The sequence below is a fragment of the Tripterygium wilfordii genome, chromosome 13 (genome assembly GCF_013401445.1).
Source record: "Tripterygium wilfordii isolate XIE 37 chromosome 13, ASM1340144v1, whole genome shotgun sequence".
Classification (NCBI taxonomy): Eukaryota; Viridiplantae; Streptophyta; class Magnoliopsida; order Celastrales; family Celastraceae; genus Tripterygium; species Tripterygium wilfordii.
The window spans coordinates 670,954-695,737 of NC_052244.1; the positions used below are offsets into that span (position 1 = coordinate 670,954).

The following is a 24,784-nucleotide window of genomic DNA, read 5'->3' on the forward strand; positions in this document are numbered from 1 at the left end:
AAGTCTAACAAACTAAGGAAACAAGATACACAAGAATGGAAAACAAAATCCTGATTACAACACAAAGAAGTATGACGTTGCTTAGATGCTTGGATGGGAAACACTTCAAGGCAAACTCCCAAAAGTCATCTCCATTCTTGAATGGATTGTTTTTAACTAGAGACTTGTTGATGACGTGGGGTGATGTGGCCCCGACCGTCATCAATCCAGGAGTGCCTCCGCATCTCGAACCCTTGACCTCGATGGTATGGGGGGGAGACACTACCACCACACCAGCTCACGTCATCAACAGAAAGGCGCCTTTTGGGGGAGGAGAGCTTTTGTTCACCCTGTATCCTGTAATTCCCCTAGAGGTTGGACCTCCGCGTCTCGAACCCGTGATCTCGATGATGTTGGGTTGAGACACTACCAGTACACCAGCTGGTGTGGTGGTATTGTCTCCCCCCCACACCATCGAGGTCAAGGGTTCGAGATGCGGAGGCACTCCTGGATTGATGACGGCCGGGCCCACATCACCCCACGTCATCAACAAGACTCAAACCTGAATCGTTCTTTCAATGCCCATGTATGTGAGACAACTTCTCCCATCTCATCAAATTTCCAAACTGAGAATGCAAGACCAAGTTCAGATTGTAGATTGTGCCTTGCTTTCACGGGTATGGCGTTCGATGCATTGAGTGGATCCGGGAGCCGCACAGGAGCAGGAATCGGGTCTCCCTTTACCAATTGCCTTAAAATTGGTTTCTTTACTTGTGCCATCCATTGGCCATATTCGTTTGCCTAACTACCTTTTTGAATCAGCATCCTTTTGATAATAACAATAAATTTGTAGAAAAAAATTTAATTTTTTAGGGCGGGCGATATATCAAAACTTCCAATAAAAAGAGAAATTCAGTCTATTGTTTTTTTTCCCATGAGTATGAATATTTATAATTTATCCTTATTTTTTGTAACTTGTTACAAAACTAAGCACAAAAATAAATAAACAAAATAACTTGACATTAGTATTGTGATTATATCGTCGAATTTAAAGGTGAAATACCCCTCAAGTCGAACGTTAGAAACTGTGAAACGTAAGTCCTTAGGGTTTCTCGAGTTCTGGACCGACAACCTCATCAACGAACTTGTCACAGTGTCAACTCCATTATTAATATACTTCTAAAATTTCCTCTACCTTTTGTTGGTAATAATACAAAATTTTCATAATTACAGTGTGGAAAAAAGGTGATATTTTATATTTATGTGTTTCTTCCGTACACATAAAAAAAGGCAAAGAAACTTTCATTCTAGTGATTTTAATAACGAAGAAAAAATATCTGCGGGATCAACAAATATCTATATTCAAATTTCAAAAAAGCGGAAAATGGGGAAAAAGGAGAAAAAGAAATTTAGGGAAATTTTTAATTCGACCGTTGTGATAGCTGTCAGGCGTAATATAGCGTTACACTGGAAAAACTCCCTCGTCTGCCCTTTCCTAATTTTAAAGGAAACTTATTATCTTATATATAAAACCCTATTTCAGATTTCCCCTCGGCGACTCAGTGTTACTCTAGTCCTTCGCGTCTGGCGTTACTCCTTCGCGTCTCCAAACGCTCCCTCCCTCAATTTCATTGAAGCAATATCTTACCGACATTGTCATCCAGGTTAACCCTAGAGGTTAATCGAATTTCTAACTGCTTTTTTTTTGGTTTGGTAATTCGCGTATGTGATTGCTTTGTCTTGGACTTTAGCACTGTGTCATCCATATATGTATGCTTCATATCATGGTGGATGGCCTTCGGTTCGAACCGATACATAACTAAGGATGGCAAGTGACGCTGGGGGAAGACCAAATAGTTGGAACGGTTTCGACTAAGATCCAACACTTCTAAGGAAGAATCCAACAAAAAGGAAGCGATCGGGTGAATTGAAAGGGGAAAAATTTATGTTACCTGACTTCTGCATTAATCTGTGTTGTTTTTATGCTCGTTTGAGTGTTTCAATTTTTTTTTCTCGCTCGGATTGTTGTGTTAGGGTTATTATCATACATCGTCTTCAGTTTTCACGTTGTCTTTCCATTATTAGTTGATACTAAAGATGTCCCTTTTCAGCCTTTTCAGTGTCTGCTATTCTCACATCACCTAATTGGTAACTAGGATCCATTTGGACTGACAGTATGTTATGTTGTTCGTATGGATGTAAATTTACATGTGCCTGCTATTTCATAACGGTGCTTCAATGAGAATCACTGCCAATTCTGGGCAAAACCCTGGTAAAGGGGATTATTAATCTCATGGCCATTTTACGTTGCTACTAAAGATGCCCCTTTTGTGATTGCTGTAATCACATCAGATGATTGATGATGAGGATCCTTTTTCGATTGAAATTTTGTTCTCTCAGTAGTATGGATGTAAATTCTCACTGACAATTCTGGGCAAACCTTGGGAAAGAGAATTATTAATCTCATGGTCATTCTACGTTGCTACTAAAGGTGCCCCAAATCATATGATTGATGATGAGGATCCTTTTTGGACTGAAATTATGTTCTCTTGGTCATATGGATGTTAATTTACATGTGCTACTATTTCCCTTTGATTTAATTTATTCTCTTGTCGCAAGACCCTGAGGATATATATATGTATAGAAACAAATATCCATGATCCTTTGTAGCAGTTTCACAAGGGAGCTTCTTTTGAAGCAGGAGATGATAATGTTGCCGTGCCATAGGTTGTCTTGGTGAAAGAACAATTTGGTCTGATTGTTTCACATTGTTTCGACAATTTTACATGCGATCATGATGAGCATCAATGGATCCAATCCTCAGTCCTGCACTCCAGACAGCGATGGAATGGTTCATCTGGCTATATATATGGCATTTGAAGCAAAGCAAGATAGAAAGAACATTGAATGGGAGTTTGCATATAAGGTAATTTTGTTTATTGATAGATTATTTAAAGTTTAAACTGTTTATTGTCACATTCAATGAGTGGGCTGGATATAGTGTGTCCTAATCAACTGCATTGAACAAGTTAGAGTCTAAAGACGAGACTGGCCCAAGCCCATTCTCAAGCCCAACTCAGAATAACATTGTTTTGGGTTTTTGGCATACGGAGTTAATCTGTCTCAATCCCAATAGCCATTAGCCCATTATGTGTAATTCGTCTTTCCGTTCCATTCTAGTGCTTTCAGTTCCATTCTTGCCAGGCCAACCCTCCACCCAAAAGCCGTCGATTTCCTGTGGGTCCCAGTGAGATATTGCTTTGTAAAAATAATCGACCTCTGTTTAAAACAAATTAGGAAAAAGTGACTTTTCCTTATTTGCCCTTGGTAGTTCACGTAAAGGAGACTATTAGACTAATATAACCGACCTTTGCAGGAAACTATTTAGGAAAAAGGTATACTTTTCCTTATTTGCCCTTGGTTGTTCAGATAAAGGAAACCTTGGTATAACGGTATAAACCACCCTTCAAGGTAACTATTTAGGAAAAAGTTATTACTTTTCCTTGTTTGCCCTTGGTTGCCCTTTGTTGTTCAGATAAAGGAAACTATTGCACTATTTTTTAGACCCGTTGCGAAGTCTCTATAAAAAGACGGCTCTCAGACTAAACTCTTGCGCACGAAATCCCGCATGGACTCGCGGCAGAAACCGTCGCAGCTTTGAAAGGAGAGAGATGAGCAACGCAAAGATGGTGACCAATAGGTTTACGATGTCGTTGGTAGTCGGTTTCTCACTGATCGCCGCGTAGTTTGCGGTCGTCGTCAGGTTTCACAATGCCGTTGGTTATCGGTTTCTTGATTGCCTTCTCAGGACTGGTACTCTCTTACTCCTTGTTGTAGTTTGCAGTTTGTAGGGTTTACCATGGTGTCTATAATTGGTTTTTGATCTCCTTCTCATGTCTGGTACTGTCTTAATTCTCCATATCCTTGCTGTTGTTAGGGTTTACTCTGCACTCGGTAATCGGTTTCTTGATCGCTTCTCGGGTCTGGTACTCTCTTACTCATTCTTGTGTGGCTTTACCCTTTTTTTCCGGTTTAACATGCCGTGCGGTTGCTTGTACGTATAATGTTAAGTATCATGCTATTGATTTACATATGATTTTACAGTTTATTTCATCCATATTTCATGGAAGGTTACGTGAATCCATCACAAACTAGAGTGAAAACTATTTCAGTTTGGGTCCACATATCTCCAATCAATCTTGACAGATTGTTTAATCACTAAGGCTTTGGCATCAGAATGCATGTATTGAAAGTTGCTGTAACACTATAGTTTTCGCCCTTGAAATGAATTTATTGGTTATATTGTGAGCAGAGGAGCCTATAAGAGTAAAAGGGCAAGTCCACTAAACAATAAAAAGATTATCAGAATGCATGCATTGAAAGCAGCAAAGCATCGGAAGTTAAATATTTTGCCCTTGAAAGTTGAAACCAGTTTATTGGTTATATTGTGACAAGAGAAGCCTAGAAAATCAAATGGGCAAAGTATTAAACGAGCCACTAAACCATATAAGAGATTGTCTGAATGCATGCATTGAAAGTTAAATATTTTACCCTTGGAAGTTGAAACCAATTTATTGGTAATAGTGACAAGAGGAGCCTATAAAAGGGCGAAATATTTAACGAGTCCGCTAAACCATGTAAGAGATTGTCCTAATGCATGCATTGAAAGCGGCAATGCATTGAAAGTTAAATATTTTGCCCTTGAAACCAATTTATTGGTTATATTGTGACAAGAGGAGCTTATAAAAGCAAATGGAAAAATATTTAACAAGTCCACTAAACCATATAAGAGATTGTTCGAATGCATGCATTGAAAGTGGCAATGCATTGGAAGTAAAATATTTTACCCTTGAAACCAATATATTGGTTATATTGTGACAAGAGTAGCCTATAAAAGCAAAAGGGTAAAATATCTAATGAGTCCACTAAACCGTATAGGAAATTGTCCGAATGCATGCATTGAAAGCAGCAATGCATTGGAAGTTGAATATTTTGCCCTTGAAACCAATTTATTGGTTATATTTTGACAAGAGGAGCCTATAAGAGCAAAAGGGAAAAATATTTGTTGGAATCGAGCTTCATGTTACATTGCACAATTATGATCTCCCACGGATACTCGAAGATGAATATGGAGAATGGGTTAATTGAAAGATTGTGTATGGCTCTAATAATTTGTTGGATTGACTTATTTTTTGATTCTGGGCTACATTTCTTGAAATGACCAGAAAACATGTGGACTACCACTGAGTATTATGGATATGAATGCAGGAAAGACTTCACAGCCTATGCTGATGTGTGCTCCAGAGAGTTTGGCGATAGAATTTCTTATTGGACAACAGTTAATGATTCCAATATCTTTTCTTTATCTGGATATGACTTAGGAGGTATAGGACCTGGGAGGTGTTCTTCTAAAGTATTGGGTATTAACTTATCCTATAAATTTATCTTGTTGACATGGTTGACGAGTATATTTTTTTTGTTTTCCCATCACTTACTCTTTAAATGCCAATGCCAATATTGGCTCTATAGTTTTTGGAACACATGCAGAATTTTATGACGAGAGTTATTATCTAACGAAATGTTTATGGTAACGAGAGCAATATATAATTGGCGATACAGGGCAAGCAGCATGGATTTATAGGGATATATGTCCTTTCTTTGAAATATATCCCTGCAACAAACTCAACAGAGGATGTGAATGCAATTCAAAGAGCCTATGAGTTCTTCGTTGGTTGGTGAGTTGTTTTTGGCGGTTCTTTCATATATATCAACTATCTACACATGTATGCCTACAATTTTCTTTGTCGGGCTATTGATTATATTGTATTAGTCGTCGACACCGGTTTTATTTTGTTGAAAAATTTTCATGATGGAGAACCTACATGTGATTTTCTCCATTGTTTTTTTCACCTTGGATTGACGTACTTGAGCCATTGGGTCAATAAGTGTGTGTCTTTCTCAAGGCAAAAAGATTGATGAGGCATTCCTCTTGTGGCTCTAAGTTCTCGAAAATGGTTTTATACCAGATGCAACTATCTACAACATTTTGATACATGGGCTTTGCTCTGTGGGCAAAGTTAGAAGATGCTCTGTTACTCTATTTTAACATGATCAGCAGAGTTGTGTCCCAAATCTTGTGACCCACAACACCATCATGGAAGGGCTTCACAAAGCCAAAGATGGTAAAAACGCATTGGAGATTTGGCACCGGATTTTGGTGAATGGTTTGCGACTTGATATTATCTCCTACAATGTCACTTTCAAGGGGCTTTGTTCTTGCAATAAAATGTCTGATGTTGTAAGGTTTTTGAATGATGCTTTGCATCATGGTCGTGGAAGTCTTCCGACTTCCATTACATGGAACATACTTGTCAGGGCTGCGCTTAACAATGAGCTTGATAATTCTTTTGTGTCTAGTGGTGGGGAAGTAAGTTTTTCTTTGTTTAGGCTTACACTATCATCTTAAACATTATTTGATCCAATCCTAAAAGAAAAGTTACTGAGAATAGATATCCAATGATGAACAATTTTCAGCTTTTCTGAGGGATTTCAGTATTCTGAAATAGCATGCTGCACTGAAAGAATGAGTGCGGTAAGAAGTCAGAATTTGGGAGTTGCTAAGATCCTCTTAGATACCTGGATTTGCCGTTTTCTTTATCCATTCAACAAGATTACAGGAATCACATGCTTTTCAGGGGTGTTTTCAAAACTTCAAGCGGTCCCGGTTGTGGAGGACAATCAATGACGGGAACCGCAGGAACATTGATCTGAATTGTGAATAGTGTCTTTTGTGCGTGCAATGAGACCTGGAATCTGCACTCTGCATTCTGTTTGAGGCGGGTCTTCTGGGGATTCCATTACGATGGGGACCCAATTGTTTGAGCTTATGTCTGAGAATGGACATGTCTATGGAGCATGGACTGATTTGCCATTATTCACTTAATCTGGGTGCTTCGGAATGGGTATTCGTTTTCTTTTCGTGGTCTTTTAATCTACATTCATGTTGTTTGTTTGAGGGCTTCGAAACTGGAAACTTTTCTAGGTATATCTGCCTTTTGTGCTTCTATATACTATTATCTTACTGTGTTTATCGTTATTTAGATGATATGTTATTATTGGGTTTGAGTTCTCATGAACAATTATTTGGCTCAATTTCAATGATGGTGTTGAGAGTTTCTTTCTGAACTCTAGAGTTTTGCTGTCTGATTTCCATATCTTGAGGCACATTGTTTAACTGTGGGAGAGAATAGCGAACATGTACGTCTCTGTTTCCATTTATTTATTTTATCTCACAATGAATAAGGATTCAATCTTCTTTTTTTCCACTTCATATCCCAGTTAAGAACATTTGAATGTGATAATCTCAGTTCATAATGACAGCTCTTAGAATAGATGCATATGAGGAGATTGTCAGTAGATGCATATAGTGCAGATGAGCCTGCATGAACTATGATGCACAATAACTTAAAAGTTAAGTGAGGATAAGTGGGAAAAAAAAAAAGTGTCTTGGCTGCTGGGGTTTGGAAAAATGATGAAACGTCTTATGGAGACTACTTGACAAGTGCACAATTGCTCCTTGCCTGTGAAAATTGTCCAAGTACTGGTAATAAACAAAAAATTTGAACTGGTTTATTCTAGAATTTGAAATTCTTTGAACTGGTGTATCTTTGTGGTTTGTTGAAGCCTTGGGGAAATGGTGGCAGCATTTCACTATTACATGGCCCATTGCTTAGCGCCTTGGCTCAATCTATCGTGAAACTAGTTAGGAAGTTACAAGGAAAACTATGGGAATATTTTCTCACTATATTTTTATTGCGGCAGACTTTCGATGTTTTTCCTGTACTATGAGCTCTAAAGCCAAGATATTTACTTTCTTGACTCCTGTATAAAACTCACCACAGCATTAAGTATTAACTACTAGCCTGACTCTGCTTCAAGTAGATGGCTATGCTGCTGGGATGGGATCATGCCTTGAAGAGATAAGAGGATGGCCCCACCACAGCAGCATAGCGATTCTCGCTGCTTCATGCATACTAATATGCTGTTGAGTTATTTATTCCTTTTCTGATATGATCTTTTGATGAATGCTCCATTAGATGTCAAATATAAAATATTTTATCTTCTGATTTGTTGGGTGATTACAATATCACCCAACAATATCATGCTGCTTCTGATTTGTTGGGTAACTTGTAATGCATTTTGTTCTACTGTGGTGTGTGGACTCTGTAAGTTATAGTGCATGCTGTAATTGGCTCATTGCGAATCAATCAAATTGTCCCTCAATATCTGTCAACGGCCAGGTTACTATGTTCCTCTCAAATGATGTGCTTCCACTTTCTCTTTCATTTTTGGATGGAGTAAGTGTTGTTTCTGATGGAGTCGAACTGGGATTGAACTTGTCAGCGCTTTCTCTTGGCCACTTCTCTCTATATCTTATACTGATGGAGAAGGGTGACATGTTTTGTAAATAGTGGCATCACACGACGATCCAAATAATTGATTTCTCCAAGTTTCTCATGTAATAATTCACCGTTTGTCTTTATTCTTGAGGATGGGAGCACTACTGGAAAAGATGTATGCGCATAGGCTTGAATTTGTTTTGATTAGAGCTATCAACACAATGTTTTCAACAGTATTCACACCCACATATTGTGAGTTTAAAGATCCATTCCTTGTGATTTTGGCCATTTTAGCATGATACTGCATATAATATTGTCAAGCAATATAATACCTATTGTTCAGGTAGTTGGAAATCCTTTTGTTTATATTTACGCAATGCTTTTCTCTGTTGCTGTGGTTAAATATGGTCGATTGATATGTAAATATTCATGTTGAAGTTTGTGATTTTGATTAACTTTCTGGTTCTACGGTCAAAGACAGGATGTTCATACCAACGCTCGCATGCAAATCGTCCCGTTGAGACAGACGTTATAGTTTTAAAGTTAAAAAGAATAATAGCAATGGCAGCATCCTTGGACAGAGATATTTGAATCCTTGAAGAGCACTAGTGATTACATGGACATTGTGGGCTTGTATCTCTCTTTAGAAAACTAAGTGGTGGAGATGTAGCATGTGATGGTTACCACAAATACAAAGTATTAAAAATGCAGATCATTACTTTCCTGGTATTTTTACAGTAACATAGATCTTTGTGTGTTTATAAATACTACTTGATTAGGATCATGTACTCCTTGCAGGAAGATACAGGGTTAGAGGTCTCCAGATTTTATATTTCTTGGTCAAGGCTTATGCCGAGTATGGTCTCCAAACTAACCCCCCTGGTGTCTAACAGCCAAACAAGCAAGCAAATATTTCCCTTTCTAAAGCTCTAATTTTTGTGTTCTATCCCTCAGATGGTCGGGGACGCAAAGGGTTTACAGTATTACAACAACCTCGCCAATGAACTTGTAGGGATGGTTAAGCCCCAATCTCCAATTAAATGGAAATGGTTGCTTTTTATTGATATAATGGAGGGAATGTTTACTCCAACCTAGTAAAAGTACTTTCAAAATCCAAGCAAAGTATGCCTTCAATTCCCTCTTACTGTTCAATTGATTTTATGTTGTATATTGATTTTGTAGGAATTGAACCTCATGTTACATTGGACCATCATGATCTCCAACAGATGCTTGAGGATGAATATGGAGGATGGGTTAATCGAAAGATTGTGTATGGCTTTAATAATTTGTTGGATTGACTTATGTTTTAATTCTGGGCTAGAAATGACCAGAAAACATGTGGACTACCACTGAGTATTATGGTTATGAATGCAGGAAAGACTTCAGAGTTTGACAATAGAATTTCTTATTAGATAACAGTTAATGAGCCCAATATATTTTCTTTATCTGGATATGACTTAGGAGGTATAGGTGCGAGGTGTTCTTCTCCATTTGGAACGAACTGCTCCAAAGGCAACTCCTCAACTGAGCCGTACTTGGTGGTGCATCATATTTTGTTGGCACATGCATCAGCTGCAAGATTGTACCGAAACAAGTATCAGGTATTAACTTATCCTATAAATTTATCTTGTTGACATGGTTGATGAGTATATTTTGTGTTTGCCCATCACTTACTTTTTAAATGGCAATATTGGCTCTATAGTTTTTGGAGCGCATGCAGAATTTTATGACTATTGTTATCTAACGAAATGTTTATGGTAATGAGAGCAATATTGGGCGATGCAGAGCAAGCAGCATGGATTTATAGGGATATCTGTCCTTTTTTGAAATATATCCCTGCAACAAACTCAACAGAGGATGCGAATGCAATTCAAAGAGCCTATGAGTTCTTCATTGGTTGGTGAGTTGTTTTGGGTTGTTCTTTCATATATATCAACTATCTACACATGTATGCCTACAATTTTCTTTGTCGGACAGTGATATTGTATTAGTAATCGACACCGGTTTTATTTTGGTGAAAATTTTCATTTTAATCAGACTCCCTCCCTCTTGTTGGCAGATAGTGAGCGAGGGATGGAGGAACCTACATGTGATTTTCTCCATTGTTTTTCACCTTGGATTGACGTACTTAAGCCATTGGGTCCACAAATGTTTTGTCTTTGTCAAGACAAAAAGATTGATGAGGCACTCCTCTTGTGGCACCAAGTTCTCGAAAAGGGTTTTATACCAGATGTAACATTTTGATACATGGACTTTGCTCTGTGGGCAAAGTTGAACATGCTTTGTTACTCTATTTTAACAAGGATCAGCGGAGTTGTGTTCCAAATCTTGTGACCCACAACACCATCATGGAAGGGCTTCACGAAGCCAAAGACAGTAAAAAGGCATTGGAGATTTGGCACTGGATTTTGGTGAATGGTTTGCGACCATATATCATCTCCTACAATGTCACTTTCAAGGGGCTTTGTTCTTGCAATAAAATGTCAGATGTCGTGTAAGGTTCTTGAATCATGCTTTGCATCGTGGTCTTGGAATTCTTCCGACTTTCATTACGTGGAACATACTTGTCTGGGCCGCGTTTAACAATGAGCTTGATAGTTCTTTTGTTCTAGTGGCTGGGAAGTAAGTTTTTATTTGTTTCAAGTTTACACTATCATCTTAAACATGATTTGATCCAATCTGAAAAGAAAAGTTACTGAGGATAGATATCCAATGATGAACAATTTTCAGCTTTTTTGAGGGATTTCAGTATTCTGCAATAGCACGCTGCTTTGACAGTTTGACTGCGGCTATAATTCTGGGGTTGCTAAGATCCTCTTAAAGACCTGGAGTTGCCGCTTTCTGTATCCATTTGACAAGATTACAGGAAAAACAGTTTGACAAAGCTGGCTTTATATATGGCATTTGAAGCTAATCAAGACAAAGAACATTGAATGGGAGTTTGCATGTAAGGTGATTTTTTTGATTGACAGATTCTTTAAAGTTTAAACTGTTTATTGTCAAATTCAATGACTGGGCTGGATTGTGTGTCCTAATCAACTGCATTGAACAATGTTAGAGTCTAAAGACGAGACTGACCCAAGCCCATTTTCAAGCCCAACTCCGAATAACATTGCTTTGGGTTTTTGCATTACGAAGTTAATCTGTCTCGATCCCAACACACTAGTGCCTTTCAGTTCCATCCTTGCCAGGCCAACCCTCCACCCAAAAGCCGTCGATTTCCTGTGGGTACCAGTGAGATATTCCTTTGTAAAAATAACCGACCTCTGTTTAAAACTAATTAGGAAAAAGTAACTTTTCCTTATTTGCCCTTGGTTGTACATGTAAAGGAAACTATTAGACTAATATAACCGACCTTTGTAGGAAACTATTTAGGAAAAAGGTATACTTTTCCTTATTTGCCCTTGGTTGTTCAGATAAAGGAAACCTTGGTATAACGGTATAAACCACCCTTCAAGGAAACTATTTAGGAAAAAGTTATTACTTTTCCTTGTTTGCCCTTGGTTGCCCTTTGTTGTTCAGATAAAGGAAACTATTGCACTATTTTTTAGACCCGTTGCGAAGTCTCTATAAAAAGACAGCTCTCAGACTAAACTCTTGCGCGCGAAATCCCGCATGGACTCCCGGCAGAAACCGTCGCAGCTTTGAAAGGAGAGAGATGAGCAACGCAAAGATGGTGACCAATAGGTTTACGATGTCGTTGGTAGTCGGTTTCTCACTGATCGCCGTGTAGTTTGCTTTCGTCGTCAGGGTTCACAATGCCGTTCGTAATCGGTTTCTTGATCGCCTTCTCATGACTGGTACTCTCTTACTCCATGTTGTGGTTTGCAGTTTCTAGGGTTTACGATGGTGTCGGTAATTGGTTTTTGATCCCCTTCTCAGGTCTGGTACTCTCTTGGTTCTCCTTATCTTTGCTGTGTAATTGGCTGTTGTTAGGGTTTACTATGCACTCGCTAATCTGTTTCATGATCGTTCCAGAGTATGCGAAGCAAATTTTAAATTAGAATGGTGCTGTATTAGCTAATCTTATTTTTTGTTGATGTTGTGGAGTTTTTGGGTGAGCTGATGCGCACTTGATTCAGCTATCTTGCAGAAACACCAGTAGTTGCATGTGAAGAGGTCACCAAAGTAGAAGAAATATATGAACCCAGGTTTGTTAATTTTGACTATGTAGTTTTTGTACAATGTTGCCTGGTTCTTTCTTAAATTAGAATATATGCTTTCCTTTTGGAAAACATGATCATTCCAGAGTATGCGAAGCAAGTTTTAAATTAGAATGGTGCTGAATTATCTAATTATTCATCGAAATAAGAACATTCTTGTTCGTACATACCAATTGCGTACATGCCTACGCAGAGATGGGTGCGAATTTAGGCACCTGCACATACTTTGAATTTCATGCATACCGAAAGCCATCACTTTTTTTCAGTACTCCCTGTAGCATTGCAGTTTTAGATGTTTTAAAATCTGTTTATTGGTACAGTAACCCCTTCCATGGCTCACATTGGCTCAGTTCTTTTACATGGTGTTTGTGAGCATCATGGTTCCATAGTTACGTCACCACGTGGACTCTTTGCAGTACTTAACATACTTTCTTGTCTCTTCACTGTTATTAGTGCTTCCTCCCATGGTCCAGCTCCACGTTCAAGTTTGATGTTAATTAGTAGAGAGCACAGGTATGCACCACAACATTAGTAGTTCAATAGGTTGGTTTTTTTCGTTCTAGTTCAATTTTGACGTTGTTTAATAGGGGCTTCCTTTTCGTTCTAATTGCAAAACTATTTTTTAGGGCAGGGCCTGCATGAGGGCATTGGAGAGGAATGGGAGTTTTTTAAGTATTTGGTGAGGTCATCCTAATGTTTGCTTTGGTTGGTGGCTTGGAAACTAATGCTTTTCTCCTTTCACTGGGGAAATTTAACCTCTATAAAAGCTACTAAATACAGTCCGGTTGGTAAAAGGGAAAAAAACATTACCCCTTTTTGAGACATTGATCCAACTGTCAAATGCTAATGGTTTGACAACAGATGAGACTTATGCGGAGTAGAAGCAAGAAAAAGCATTCAGAAAATCCCCTTTGAATTCAAAGTCATTGGCGAAGAGGCTCTTGAGAATGTACTACGACTGGGCCAGCATTTGCCGCTTTTTACGGTGCCCTTTCACGATGCTCTCGGCATGGTTTTGCCGAAGGATATTTGTGTGCCTGATCCTTTCTCTCCTTACCCGGCTTTAGTCAAGGTAACCCTAAAAGCGAAACCCAATTTCTTTTTCATTCTTCGCCATGCTTTCAGTATATTATTTTCCTTTTTCTTGTAGATTGTTCTCCTTTGATGGAGTGGTGATCAAATTGGTAGAATAAAAATTTGTGCACAGCAGGATGGTTATGCAGTTGTTGCTTCCAATGGACCCATACTAAATCAAGATCTGGAAACAGATGCTAGTCAAATAGGTAATGTGCTTGTATGTATAATATTAAGTATCATGCTATTGATTTACATATGGTTTTACAGTTTATTTTATCCATATTTCATGGAAACTTACGTGAATCCATCACAAAACAGAGTGAAAACTATTTCATTTTAGGTCCACATATCTCCAATCATTCTTGACAGATTGTTTAATCACTATGGATTTGGCATCAGAATGCATGCATTGGAAGTTGCTGTAACACACTACAATTTTCGCCCTTGAAACGAATTTATTAATTATATTGTGAGCAAAGGAGCCTATAAGAATAAAAGGGCAAAATATTTAACGAGTCCACTGAACAATAAAAAGATTGTCAGAATGCATGCATTGGAAGTTAAATATTTTGCCCATTGGTTATATTGTGACAAGAGGAGCCTATAAAATAAAATGGGCAAAGTATTAAACGAGCGACTGAACCATATAAGAGATTGTCCGAATGCATGCATTGAAAGTTAAATATTTTGCCCGTGGAAGTTGAAACCAATTTATTGGTAATATTGTGACAAGAGGTGCCTATAAAAGTAGAAGGGCAAAATATTTAGCAAGTTAGCTAAACCATATAAGAGATTTGTCCGAATGCATGCATTGAAAGCGGCAATGCATTGGAAGATAAATATTTTGCCCTTGAAACCAATTTATTGGTTATATTGTGACAAGAGGAGCCTATAAAAGCAAAATGGGAAAATATTTAATGAGTCCACAAAACCATATAAGAGATTGTTCAAATGCATGCATTGAAAGCGGCAATGCATTGGAAGTTAAATATTTTGCCCTTGAAACCAATTTATTGGTTATATTGTGACAAGAGGAGCCTATAAAAGCAAAATGGGAAAATATTTAACGAGTCCACAAAACCATATAAGAGATTGTTCAAATGCATGCATTGAAAGCGGCAATGCATTGGAAGTTAAACATTTTACCCTTGAAACCAATTTATTGGTTATATTGTGACAAGAAGAGCCTATAAAAGCAAAAGGGTAAAATATCTAACGAGTCCACAACCATATAGGAGATCGTCCGAATGCATGCATTGAAAGCAGCAATGCATTGGAAGTTGAATATTTTGCCCTTGAAACCAATTTATTGGTTATATTGTGACAAGAGGAGCCTATAAGAGCAAAAGGGCAAAATATTTGTTGGAATTGAACCTCATGTTAGTATGTTACATTGCACAATTATGATCTCCCACTAATACTCGAGGATGAATATGGAGGATGGGTTAATCGAAAGATTGTGTATAGCTCTTATCATTTGTTGGATTGACTTATTTTTTGATCCTGGGCTACATTTCTTGAAATGACCAGAAAACATGTGGACTACTACTGAGTATTATGGATATGAATGCTGGAAAGACTTCACAGCCTATGCAGACAGCAGACGTGTGCTCCAGAGAGTTTGGCGATAGAATTTCTCATTGGACAACAGTTAATGAGCCCAATATCTTTTCTTTATCTGGATATGACTTAGGAGGTATAGGACGTGGGAGGTGTTCTTCTCAAGTATCAGTTATTAACTTATCCTATAAATTTATCTTGTTGACATGGTTGAGAGTATATTTTGTGTTTTCTCAGCACTTACTCTTTAAATGCCAATGCCAATGCCAATATTGGCTCTATAGTTTTTGGAACGCATGCAGATTGCAGAATTTTATGACTAGTGTTATTATCTAACAAAATGTTAATGGTAATGAGAGCAATATATACTTGGCGATGCAGGTCAAGCAGCATGGATTTATAGGGATATCTGTCCTTTTTCTGAAATATATCCCTGCAACAAACTCAACAGTGGATGTGAATGCAATTCAAAGATCCTATGATTTCTTCGTTGGTTGGTGAGTTGCTTTTGGTGGTTCTTTCATATATATCAACTATCTACACATGTATACCTACAATTTTCTTTGCCGGGCTATTGATTATATTGCATTAGTCATCAACACTGGTTTTATTTTTGTTGAAAATTTTCATTTTAATCAGCCTCCCTCCCTCTTGTTGGCAGGTAGTGAGGGAGGGATGGAGAACCTACATGTGATTTTCGCCGTTGTTTTTTCACCTTGAATTGACGTACTTAAGCCATTGGGTCCATAAGTGTGTGTCTTTGTCAAGGCAAAAAGATTTTGTGGCACCAAGTTCTCGAAAAGGGTTTTATACCAGAGGTAACTATATACAACATTTTGATACATGGGCTTTGCTCTATGGCCAAAGTTGAAGATGCTTTGTTACTCTATTTTAACATGGATCAGTGGAGTTGTGTTCCAAATCTTGTGACCTACAACACCATCATGGAAGGGCTTCACAAAGGCAAAGACAGTAAAAAGGCATTGGAGATTTGGCACCGGATTTTGGTGAATGGTTTGCAACCAGATATTATCTCCTATAATGTCACTTTCAAGGGGTTTTGTTCTTGCAATAAAATGTCAGATGTCGTAAGGTTCTTGAATGATGCTTTGCATTGTAGTCGTGGAATTCTTCCGACTTCCATTACATAGAACATACTTGTCAGGGCTGCGCTTTACAATGAGCTTGATAGTTCTTTTGTGTCTGGGGGGAAGTAAGTTTTTCTTTGTTTAAGCTTACACGATCGTCATAAACATGATTTGATCCAATCTGAAAAGAAAAGTGACAGAGGATAGATATCCAATGATGAACAATTTTCCAGCTTTTCTGAGGGATTTCAGTATTCTGCAATAGCACGCTGCATTGAAAGAATGACTGCGGCTAGAATTTGGGAGTTGCTAAGATCCTCTTAAAGACCTGGAGTTGCCTTTTTCTGTATCTATTCAGAAAGATTACAGGTAACACAGTTGGAGCTTTAATGGTCAGACAAGCTTCTGATTCGAGGCCTAGGTAAGAGAGTAATCCCCAAAGTCTTTTGCCATAATGTAATGCTTTTTCCATTAATATTTCTTCGGGACATTTTTGTACAGGCAAATATGTGGAGCAGTAGTAGAGCCTAAATGTCACATATTCAATTTCGGAACACAGTATGCAGGGTGAGGTTTCTAGACTATGTTCACTGCAGGAATCTTGTGCGCATTTCCCTTCTTCAAGACGTTTTTGTGGCTGCGAAGATACAGTTGTTGTTCCAATACGTGCAGGTTGGAAGGCTACATACCCTGGTGAGTCTACGAGAGCCTATTTAATCTCTAGTACCTTTTGAAGTCCAAACACTTAGGCCGATTGTTTCGTGTACTAAGCATGTCTATGCTTTTGATGATGTATATTTGTATTTAAATTGAGCTCTGGAAGGACCCTACCATCTCTGTGTGGCCGCTCAAAGTGTTCAGCACGAATTAATTTCACAGGACGAAGTTTCAGTCAAGAACTTGATGAGGTATCCTCTTTTGATGATCCGATATTGCAATCGTAACTGGTAAGGCAATGTGGTTGGATGAGACGAATTTTCTACCATTGCAGTTATGGGCCGTGATGCATCAGGGATCGTCCCCTTCGCCTCTCGCCGATTCATTGACCATCACCGATCCCACAGCGGATTGTTGAGGCAGCGATCAAGAATCCTAATTTGATTCCCATTGGATGATTAATTCATTGGACTTGCTCACGGCATAACCAAACGGGTCAAAGCCTTTAAAATTGTGGGCCGAGTCCCAATTCAGTCTTATTTTTCACAAGCCCGATATAAATACTTGGGCTTTGATCCTCAGTTAGACTCCCATGGACATTAGAAAATTCAAGCCCAAATATTAGGCATACTTTACATATTGAGCCCAGTTTTCGAATTGTGTAAATGTGTAATACAGTGACTTGGGCAGGCCGAATAAAGTACCTATCTACTACGTATCAAGGGGTGGATACAACTACTCCAAGTCTCCATCCTTAATTATAAAAGGAATTCGTGCCATTATATATAATAGTGTTTTGTATACATACGAAAATCATTATGTGTTAGTTGGTGTGCGCAGATGTTGCTTACTTTTTTGGTAATCCAGAATAATTCAGTTGGGATATTTTTTTGGATAGTCTACTATGTTCAAATTCGAGTCGGATTAGACGTGCTCAAAAAGTTTATTGGGCAGAGACTCGAAAACCACTTAGATTCGTTCTCTCTTGATCCAAAAGAGATAACAGTTAGGTTATTATCAAGTGATTGTAAATGGATGTTGATTACCTTTGATGTGGACCCATCTCCAATGGTGCATCAACATCAAATTGCCAATCTTTACTTGACTTGACTTCATCTTGGTAACATGAATTGACGCAGTAATTCTTTTTTACATTTATATATATGGACTTGTTAACCAATAAAATTGTTGTAAACCTCCACGGATCTATATATGAGCATTGAGAGACACGACAGGTAGCCTGCCAGCCGGGCCGGTTGACTTGGGAAGTAATTAACTTTGTGGGGGCCAAATCCAACAACTCCTAAGCTTCAAACTCGTCAATTCATTGGACATGCATGCATGTATTGAATTCTCAAAGTAAACAAAATGGCAACGGATCGATCCATGTTAAAAAAAAAAAATTCACACATCACTAAAATAAACATCAATATATAAGCCTATGTGTTTCTTGACTTAGTAAATCATGTGTATAAAAAATCCTAAAAACTCAAAAGACGGATTAAGCTTGGACTTAGAAAGTGGACAATATATTACAACGATAGTCAAGTTTGGATAAGAGATTCCATTGATGTTTTATTACAATCCTCATCCAAATCGGGCATCCTAAATACATATATTATATGTATATATATATGTATGTATGGAACCTACACTAGAATCCACAAACCCTATGAGGTGCACAAATGAAAAGTAAAGAACTCGGGAAGGCCATGCCCATACTGTTGTGTGACACTTGGGTCCAATTTTTTTGAAAGTCGTGCATTATCATATATGTATTATTACTTTGATTGTTCTCCCCGCTTTGATTTATACAAAATATACGATATAAATATATACTTTGCAAGTTGGAAAAAGGACCCACAACAACAAATGCACAGCCTCATTGACAAATACACATAATAATAAATAAAGGAAGTAAATGCCTTTTAATATTGTTTTTTTGACCTCTTTTCTCCAATCAATCAAGAGGAATTTTTTTTTTTGAGAATTCACATGTTCATGTTATTCAATTCGTACTTTTTCAAAAATGGAAAATGAGGAATCTTTCCATTTAGGGGAAAAGTTGGTACTTAATTGATTTGTTTAAGGTTTAAGCAACTCTTTGTAAGTCCCAACGATCACTCAATGGAAAATTTTCTCTGTTGTCGTCAAATGAAAATTTTCTACAAAAAAGCCTAATGGTTTAATTTAGACTCGTATCGAATTTTTAAAGGCAACCTTTCTATAATATTATTTGTAATTAGCTTTGCAATATTTTGTCAATAATTATGATTCGGTTCTTCATTACTTTCGGTTTTACTCTCCTTTCATATATTTGGTGGCAGTAATGCATTTGAATTTAAAGTTCAGATTTTTGCCACTAAAATTCAGATTTGCTGCTTAAAATTTGTTCTTGAGAGCATCAACCATGTTTCTATATTTGAAGTTGACAGTAATAACTGCTAAAAGGGATTGATCTTCAATAATGCCTACCATGTGTTCGACAAAATTACTCACGAGGCATGAGATGGGGAAGCAAAACAGGGGTGGTGTTGACAGCAATGTCAAAGCTGGTAACTTCCATTTTTACCAAAACTTGCCCAATGGCGGCACTGCTTTTTCACTGCTAAACATTGGATTGGTTTCCATTTCACTCTCTCAGGTACATGTAACTATGTAAGGGAACTTTACTACAGCCGCGGTGCCCACAAAACACCATACCCACCAATCACAACTCAAAAAGCTTTGACTCACTGTCTCTCTCTTTCTGTATTTTTCACTATCTGCCTTTGCCAATTCCTGTTTCATTACATGGATGGATCCGCTCTTCCGCGAATAGTTGGCAATACTTTTGTGTGCGTTCATTTGTTTCACAAAGAGACTGCTTTTTTGGTTTTAGCATCAAAAGAGCGAAAGAAGTAAAAGGGGGAAGCAAAACAGAAATTGTTGCCCACTTTTAGGATTCAATCCTCGACAAGCTCTCTGTTTCTTTCCTTTTTTCTGATTATTATTGTATAAATATCATTTATGCGAGCTTCAAGTTTTGAAATTTACACCGATGTTTTGTTTCTTTTTATGAAAATCATTATGGGTTTTGCTTTTTCTCATCTCAATTGCTGTGGTTTGTGTTGCCTTTGAATCAAACATGGTGGTCTAGGGTTTATCTTTTCCGCCTAAAGGGGTCTAAGATCTGCTCCTTCTTTTCTCGTTTTTGTTATTGCTCCTCGAATTTTCCTTAAGTTTTGGAAAGCTCGGCCTTTTCTAGATTCCTCAATTGGTGGTTACATAAAGTTGGGTGCTCAGATTCCTTTCAAAATGCCTCTTGATTGGTGCCTTTCGTCACTATAATCCTACATCTCTGCATTTTCTACTTGGGTTCTCTCTCTTTGAGCATTCAAAGAGAGAGACTGTGAATTATCCGAAACAATGAGTCGGAGAATTGAAATCCTCTCTCCTGACTCTTATCTTCAGAACCCAAATTGGTTGTTTCAAGAAAACAGTGGTACGAAATGGACGGCAGAAGAGAACAAGCAGTTTGAGAAAGCCCTGGCTTTATACGATACCGATATCCCGGATCGATGGTTGAAGGTGGCAGCAATGATACCTGGCAAGACCGTAGATGATGTTAAGCAACAGTATAAGGAATTGGAAGAAGATGTTAGTGACATAGAGGCAGGACTGATCCCAATCCCGGGTTACACCAGTACCAACTCTTTCAAACTGGAGTGGGATAACAATCAGGGATATGAGCAGTTGGGGCAGTTTTATAGTCCCGGAAAGAGAGGTACGGCTACTCGGCCTTCCGACCAGGAAAGGAAGAAAGGAGTCCCATGGTCTGAAGAAGAGCACAGGTACCCACTTGCTACTAATTTGTTTGAGAATTGATTGAGTAGCAAGTGATAAGTGCTCCCATTTCTATCATTGTTGCCTTGTTTTTTATTTTCTTCTTGTTGGTTCTGCTCACAACTCACGAGTAAGCTCGCTGAGAGGCCTGAGAATTGAGGTTTTCTGATGAATGCTAATGTTATCATGGAAATTAAAATTTGACGCATTGGAAAACTTCGTATAATTTGTTATTAAGTTGATTATATCTCGATATTTTTATCATTTGAATGTATCTGTAGTTTTCAATTTGTCATTGGCGTGTGATTTCTGATGTTGTGCTTTGATGATCAAACTGCAGGCAGTTTCTGCTGGGTCTTCAGAAGTATGGTAAGGGTGACTGGAGGAATATTTCTCGCAATTTTGTTATGACTAGGACGCCAACACAGGTAGCTAGCCATGCTCAAAAGTACTTCATCAGACAGCTCACAGGAGGGAAGGACAAGAGGCGATCTAGCATCCATGACATTACTACGGCGAATCTGCAGGGGACAAAGTCTCTTTCACCAGGAAAAAATTGGCCACAATCACCAAGCCATTCTGCCACTACTATGCAGTCAGAGCTGCAACCAGAAATGTTTAGCATGGACTGGAAACCACCAAGGGAAGGAGTGGCTACCATTTTTGACCCAGAAATTGGCAATGTGTTGATGCCACCTTCCTGTGGCATTTCTACTTATGGACCTAAGCTCCAGGACCAAAATCTTCACAGAGGAGCTCATCCAGGATATCAGTTTGGGCCATTTAATACAATCCTTCAGATGCACTCTATGCAGCATCAGTGAAGTCACCAGCAGAGTGGCATATGTGAGAGTTCTGAAGGTCTGCCAACTTCTTTCTGGTGACACTTATATCATGACTTATGTGAATATGTTGATGCAGAATCGAGTTATTTATTCCCGAGTTATTGGACATTTACAGAATAATCACTTAGGTTGCATTGTGACTTGATGTTCATATTTCAAGTCACTGTAACAAAAGGGAAGCTTATCTATGTGAAGATTGAGTTATGATTACTTGTGATCATCTGTTCTTTTGTTTAGCAGTCATCTACCACATTAGCTACTAGGTAGTAACTCTACAATAACTGTGACCGACTAACATGAAGCATATATTGATTCTAAATATGGTGAACAAATACATATATTAGTAATGTAAATTTTTTGGCAATAGTCTCTAGACAAGTAAGCGATAGGGCAACGATCTATGCTAGCTAATCACTTTTGCTGAATGTTAATGTTATCCTCCACCCTTGGAACAATTTTTTTCCTGACAAGCATGCCGTTTTTCATTACTGGTCAACTTGAAGATTCATGCTTCGATTATTCCTTGCTGCATTTTGATTCTTTAGCATTGTCTTCTTTAATATCATGTCCACGATTTGCCCACGTATCTATATTCACATCTCGAACTCATATGAATAGTTTCTAGAGATTAATTCTTGACAGTGCGATTTATTGCAGAAGATAATGCTATACTTGCATGCATGGCACTTTAGGGTGGCAGTTGATTTGGGCAAACATTTCATATCTAAATTTTTGTGAGTCGAATATGCATTATTTTTTTTTCCTAATGATATTGTTTAATCCACTTGCTTTTGTCTTGATACTTGTCTAACACGGGGTTCACACATTCGATTCAATTAGTTTACTGAATTTCATAATCGAATCTTGACTAAAGATTGGGTCTAAGGGCCACTAATTCAGGCATCTCATGCTTCATTCTGTACTCTTTTCTTTTTGTTCTGTTCATGAAAATGACTAGTCTCCTTTACACTTTGTTCTCCTATCTAAGATTGTGAATTAGGTTGGAAGAAGATTAGATCCTACATGATGTATTACTGTATTAGTGAATAAATTAATCATGGCAATATAGTGACTGACTTGCTTGTCTTATATCTTTCATATTTGTTCAAAAGACACCTGATTTATGCTGATCTGGCTTTTTACCAGTCCTCATAAGAATAAGAATCATGGTTTCATGATTCTTAGGCGTGCCGGTCACAAGAAAAGAACCTTGAAAGTATCTGCTTCCCACAGACTGAAGAGTGCTCTCCTGGTAACCTTTTTTAAAATGTAAAAGATGTTGCCTTTCCCTGTCGAATTCGGTTTTCCGCTCTTATTATAATGAAGACGGACTATTTAATTTCAGCATGCCCATAATGATTCTCCTGTGTAGGTGGGGGTAACTTCTTTTAACTTGTATATTTATGGAACTTTCCTCTTAGCTAGAATCTTTTGTCTAATTATGTGCAAAGTTGAATAATCATTAATCAAGCAAGTTCTTGATTCTCTGAAGGTCCATTGTTATTGTCGTTTCTTTCATTTATTCCGTTCGCCGATACTATTATTCGAGTTCTGTAGCATGATTAATAAGCATCACCAAGCTTTGTTACGTAAGAATTTCTTCTTACAGTTGGTTTTCATAGCTACTGCTGCAATATTTGGCTCTTCTGTCTGTCTTGTTTTTGTTGCTTCTGCTTTGCAACCTTATGAAAAGAGCCTGGTTGCCAATGTCTTTTGCTTGCATAAGTTATTCGTGGTCCCTCCACTAGACATGCAATTCCAGGCAACAAGAACATTATCAAAGTCTTGAGTGGTAAATGACAGAAATACCACTTTCTTTTCAAAAGGAATAGCTTTTTCTGCAACTTGCATAGAAAGACACAAGGTCCTGCAGTGGGCAAGGTTAGAGGCCTTACCCCACATAATATGAGCAGAGATTGTTTTCATGACTTGAACATGTGACCTTTAGGTTGCACCCCGTCAACTCTATCACTATGTCACATTTTCACCCGTGCAATTTGGATATATGGTTTATATTTTTCTCTTTGTTTTAACAATGCCCTGATCCTGCTCTTCAATTTATGCCGCTGTGGACATATACAAATCAAGTAATAACATAATGCACAGAAGATTTGTATACAAAAGACACTGGACTGCTGCATCAGCAATCAGAAGTTTTGTATTATAAAGTGATGGTTGGGAAATGACACTACAAACCAAATGCCAATAATACATAACTTGACCTCCTTTTTTCCTTTTTTTGTTTGCTTTTGAGTAGGTAATGCAATTGCAAACATGACATTCTTTGCCTTGCATCCCATGTTCATTGAATAATTATCCAAATAAACAAGTTCCTTGTCTCTTTTTTTTTAGTAGGTAAACGGGAGTGAAGATTCGAACTTGAGTATCATCCGATTCAAGTATATGTCTTAATCACCTCATCAGAGGAACTGTTAGCACAAATTGTCTATAATTACATGAGAGATTATTTTTGCACCTTTTGTAGCCTCAAATATAGAATCCTATAAAAATGATGCATAAAGTTTGCAATTGCACTACCGAGATTGACTTGGCTCTACTGATAACTACACATGTTGCATACCTAACTTAAAACGACAAAGTATACTCTATGAATGTGTTTGATTTTCTTGTCCAGCATCCAATGGAAACAAAGGATAAAGTTAAAATAGTGAAAAGCTATGCCACTCGTTTTCCCAACCATCAATTATGTTTAAACCATTAGTGCGAGAAACACTGTCTAGCCACAAACAAATGAACAAGCGCATTTAACCCCAGGGGTTGGCCGAGTTGGTTATTGACATTTGTTAAGACTTAAATACCACATTGGAAGGGACAATCCCAACCAATTGGTTAATAAGGACAAATCAACCCCCTTACAACTAATAATGTCTTTTCTTAACCCAAGTGAGTTTGGTGGTTAAGGAATAACAAAGTCGTGCGGGTTCGATGTATCTATAAGAACCGAATAACTCAAAACAGACAATGTTATTGATATGTATGAGAGTGTGAATTTCTGATAACATTGAAACTCACGAGTTCTATATGTCCAGGTGGTGGTGGGTCCAAAAAATAGAATGGCATTTTCTCTGCATTTATGGTTCTGTCGTGACATGCTTAGCCTTCATGGTATTACAGATACAGCCAATTGATATAATGACATGCTTCTGTTGATTAGAAAAGTAACTGCTTAA

The 24,784-nt window shown here is 37.9% G+C and overlaps 1 protein-coding gene and 1 long non-coding RNA gene across 37 annotated transcripts; both read left to right on the plus strand.

Annotated features, from left to right (window-relative positions):
* The first annotated feature begins 1,752 nt into the window (after positions 1-1,752).
* LOC120011849 lies at positions 1,753-17,749 on the plus strand. Of its 35 annotated transcripts, none has more exons than XR_005471135.1 (15): positions 2,922-3,792; positions 3,917-9,074; positions 9,177-9,234; positions 9,333-9,478; positions 9,561-9,648; positions 9,753-9,979; positions 10,173-10,278; positions 10,438-11,330; positions 12,461-12,529; positions 12,995-13,054; positions 13,168-13,613; positions 13,692-13,824; positions 15,560-15,675; positions 15,840-16,687; positions 16,768-17,736. It is a non-coding gene; the product is annotated as an uncharacterized LOC120011849 (long non-coding RNA). The 35 variants fall into 35 exon arrangements; XR_005471138.1 differs by having other exon boundaries at positions 9,333-9,386; XR_005471137.1 differs by adding an exon at positions 1,753-2,905 and having other exon boundaries at positions 3,356-3,792; positions 9,333-9,979.
* Positions 17,750-18,615: 866 nt separating this feature from the next.
* LOC120013423 (transcription factor DIVARICATA) lies at positions 18,616-23,078 on the plus strand. 2 transcript variants are annotated; one of them, XM_038865227.1, is made up of 4 exons: positions 18,616-19,478; positions 19,568-20,756; positions 21,089-21,609; positions 22,740-23,078. In XM_038865227.1, exons 2-3 carry the CDS (start codon positions 20,332-20,334, stop codon positions 21,570-21,572), a joined length of 909 nt encoding a protein of 302 aa, XP_038721155.1. In that variant the 5' UTR covers positions 18,616-19,478; positions 19,568-20,331; the 3' UTR covers positions 21,573-21,609; positions 22,740-23,078. The 2 variants fall into 2 exon arrangements, with proteins under 2 accessions (XP_038721155.1, XP_038721154.1); XM_038865226.1 differs by lacking the exon at positions 22,740-23,078 and having other exon boundaries at positions 21,089-21,829.
* Positions 23,079-24,784: the final 1,706 nt, after the last annotated feature.

What these genes read in the sequence shown, in the direction of transcription:
- LOC120013423 (XM_038865227.1), top strand. Translation starts at nt 20,332, where the DNA reads ATGAGTCGGAGAATTGAAATCCTCTCTCCTGACTCTTATCTTCAGAAC. An exon ending in TGGTCTGAAGAAGAGCACAG is followed by an intron (nt 20,757 to 21,088) that starts GTACCCACTTGC and finishes ATCAAACTGCAG; the next exon opens with GCAGTTTCTGCTGGGTCTTC.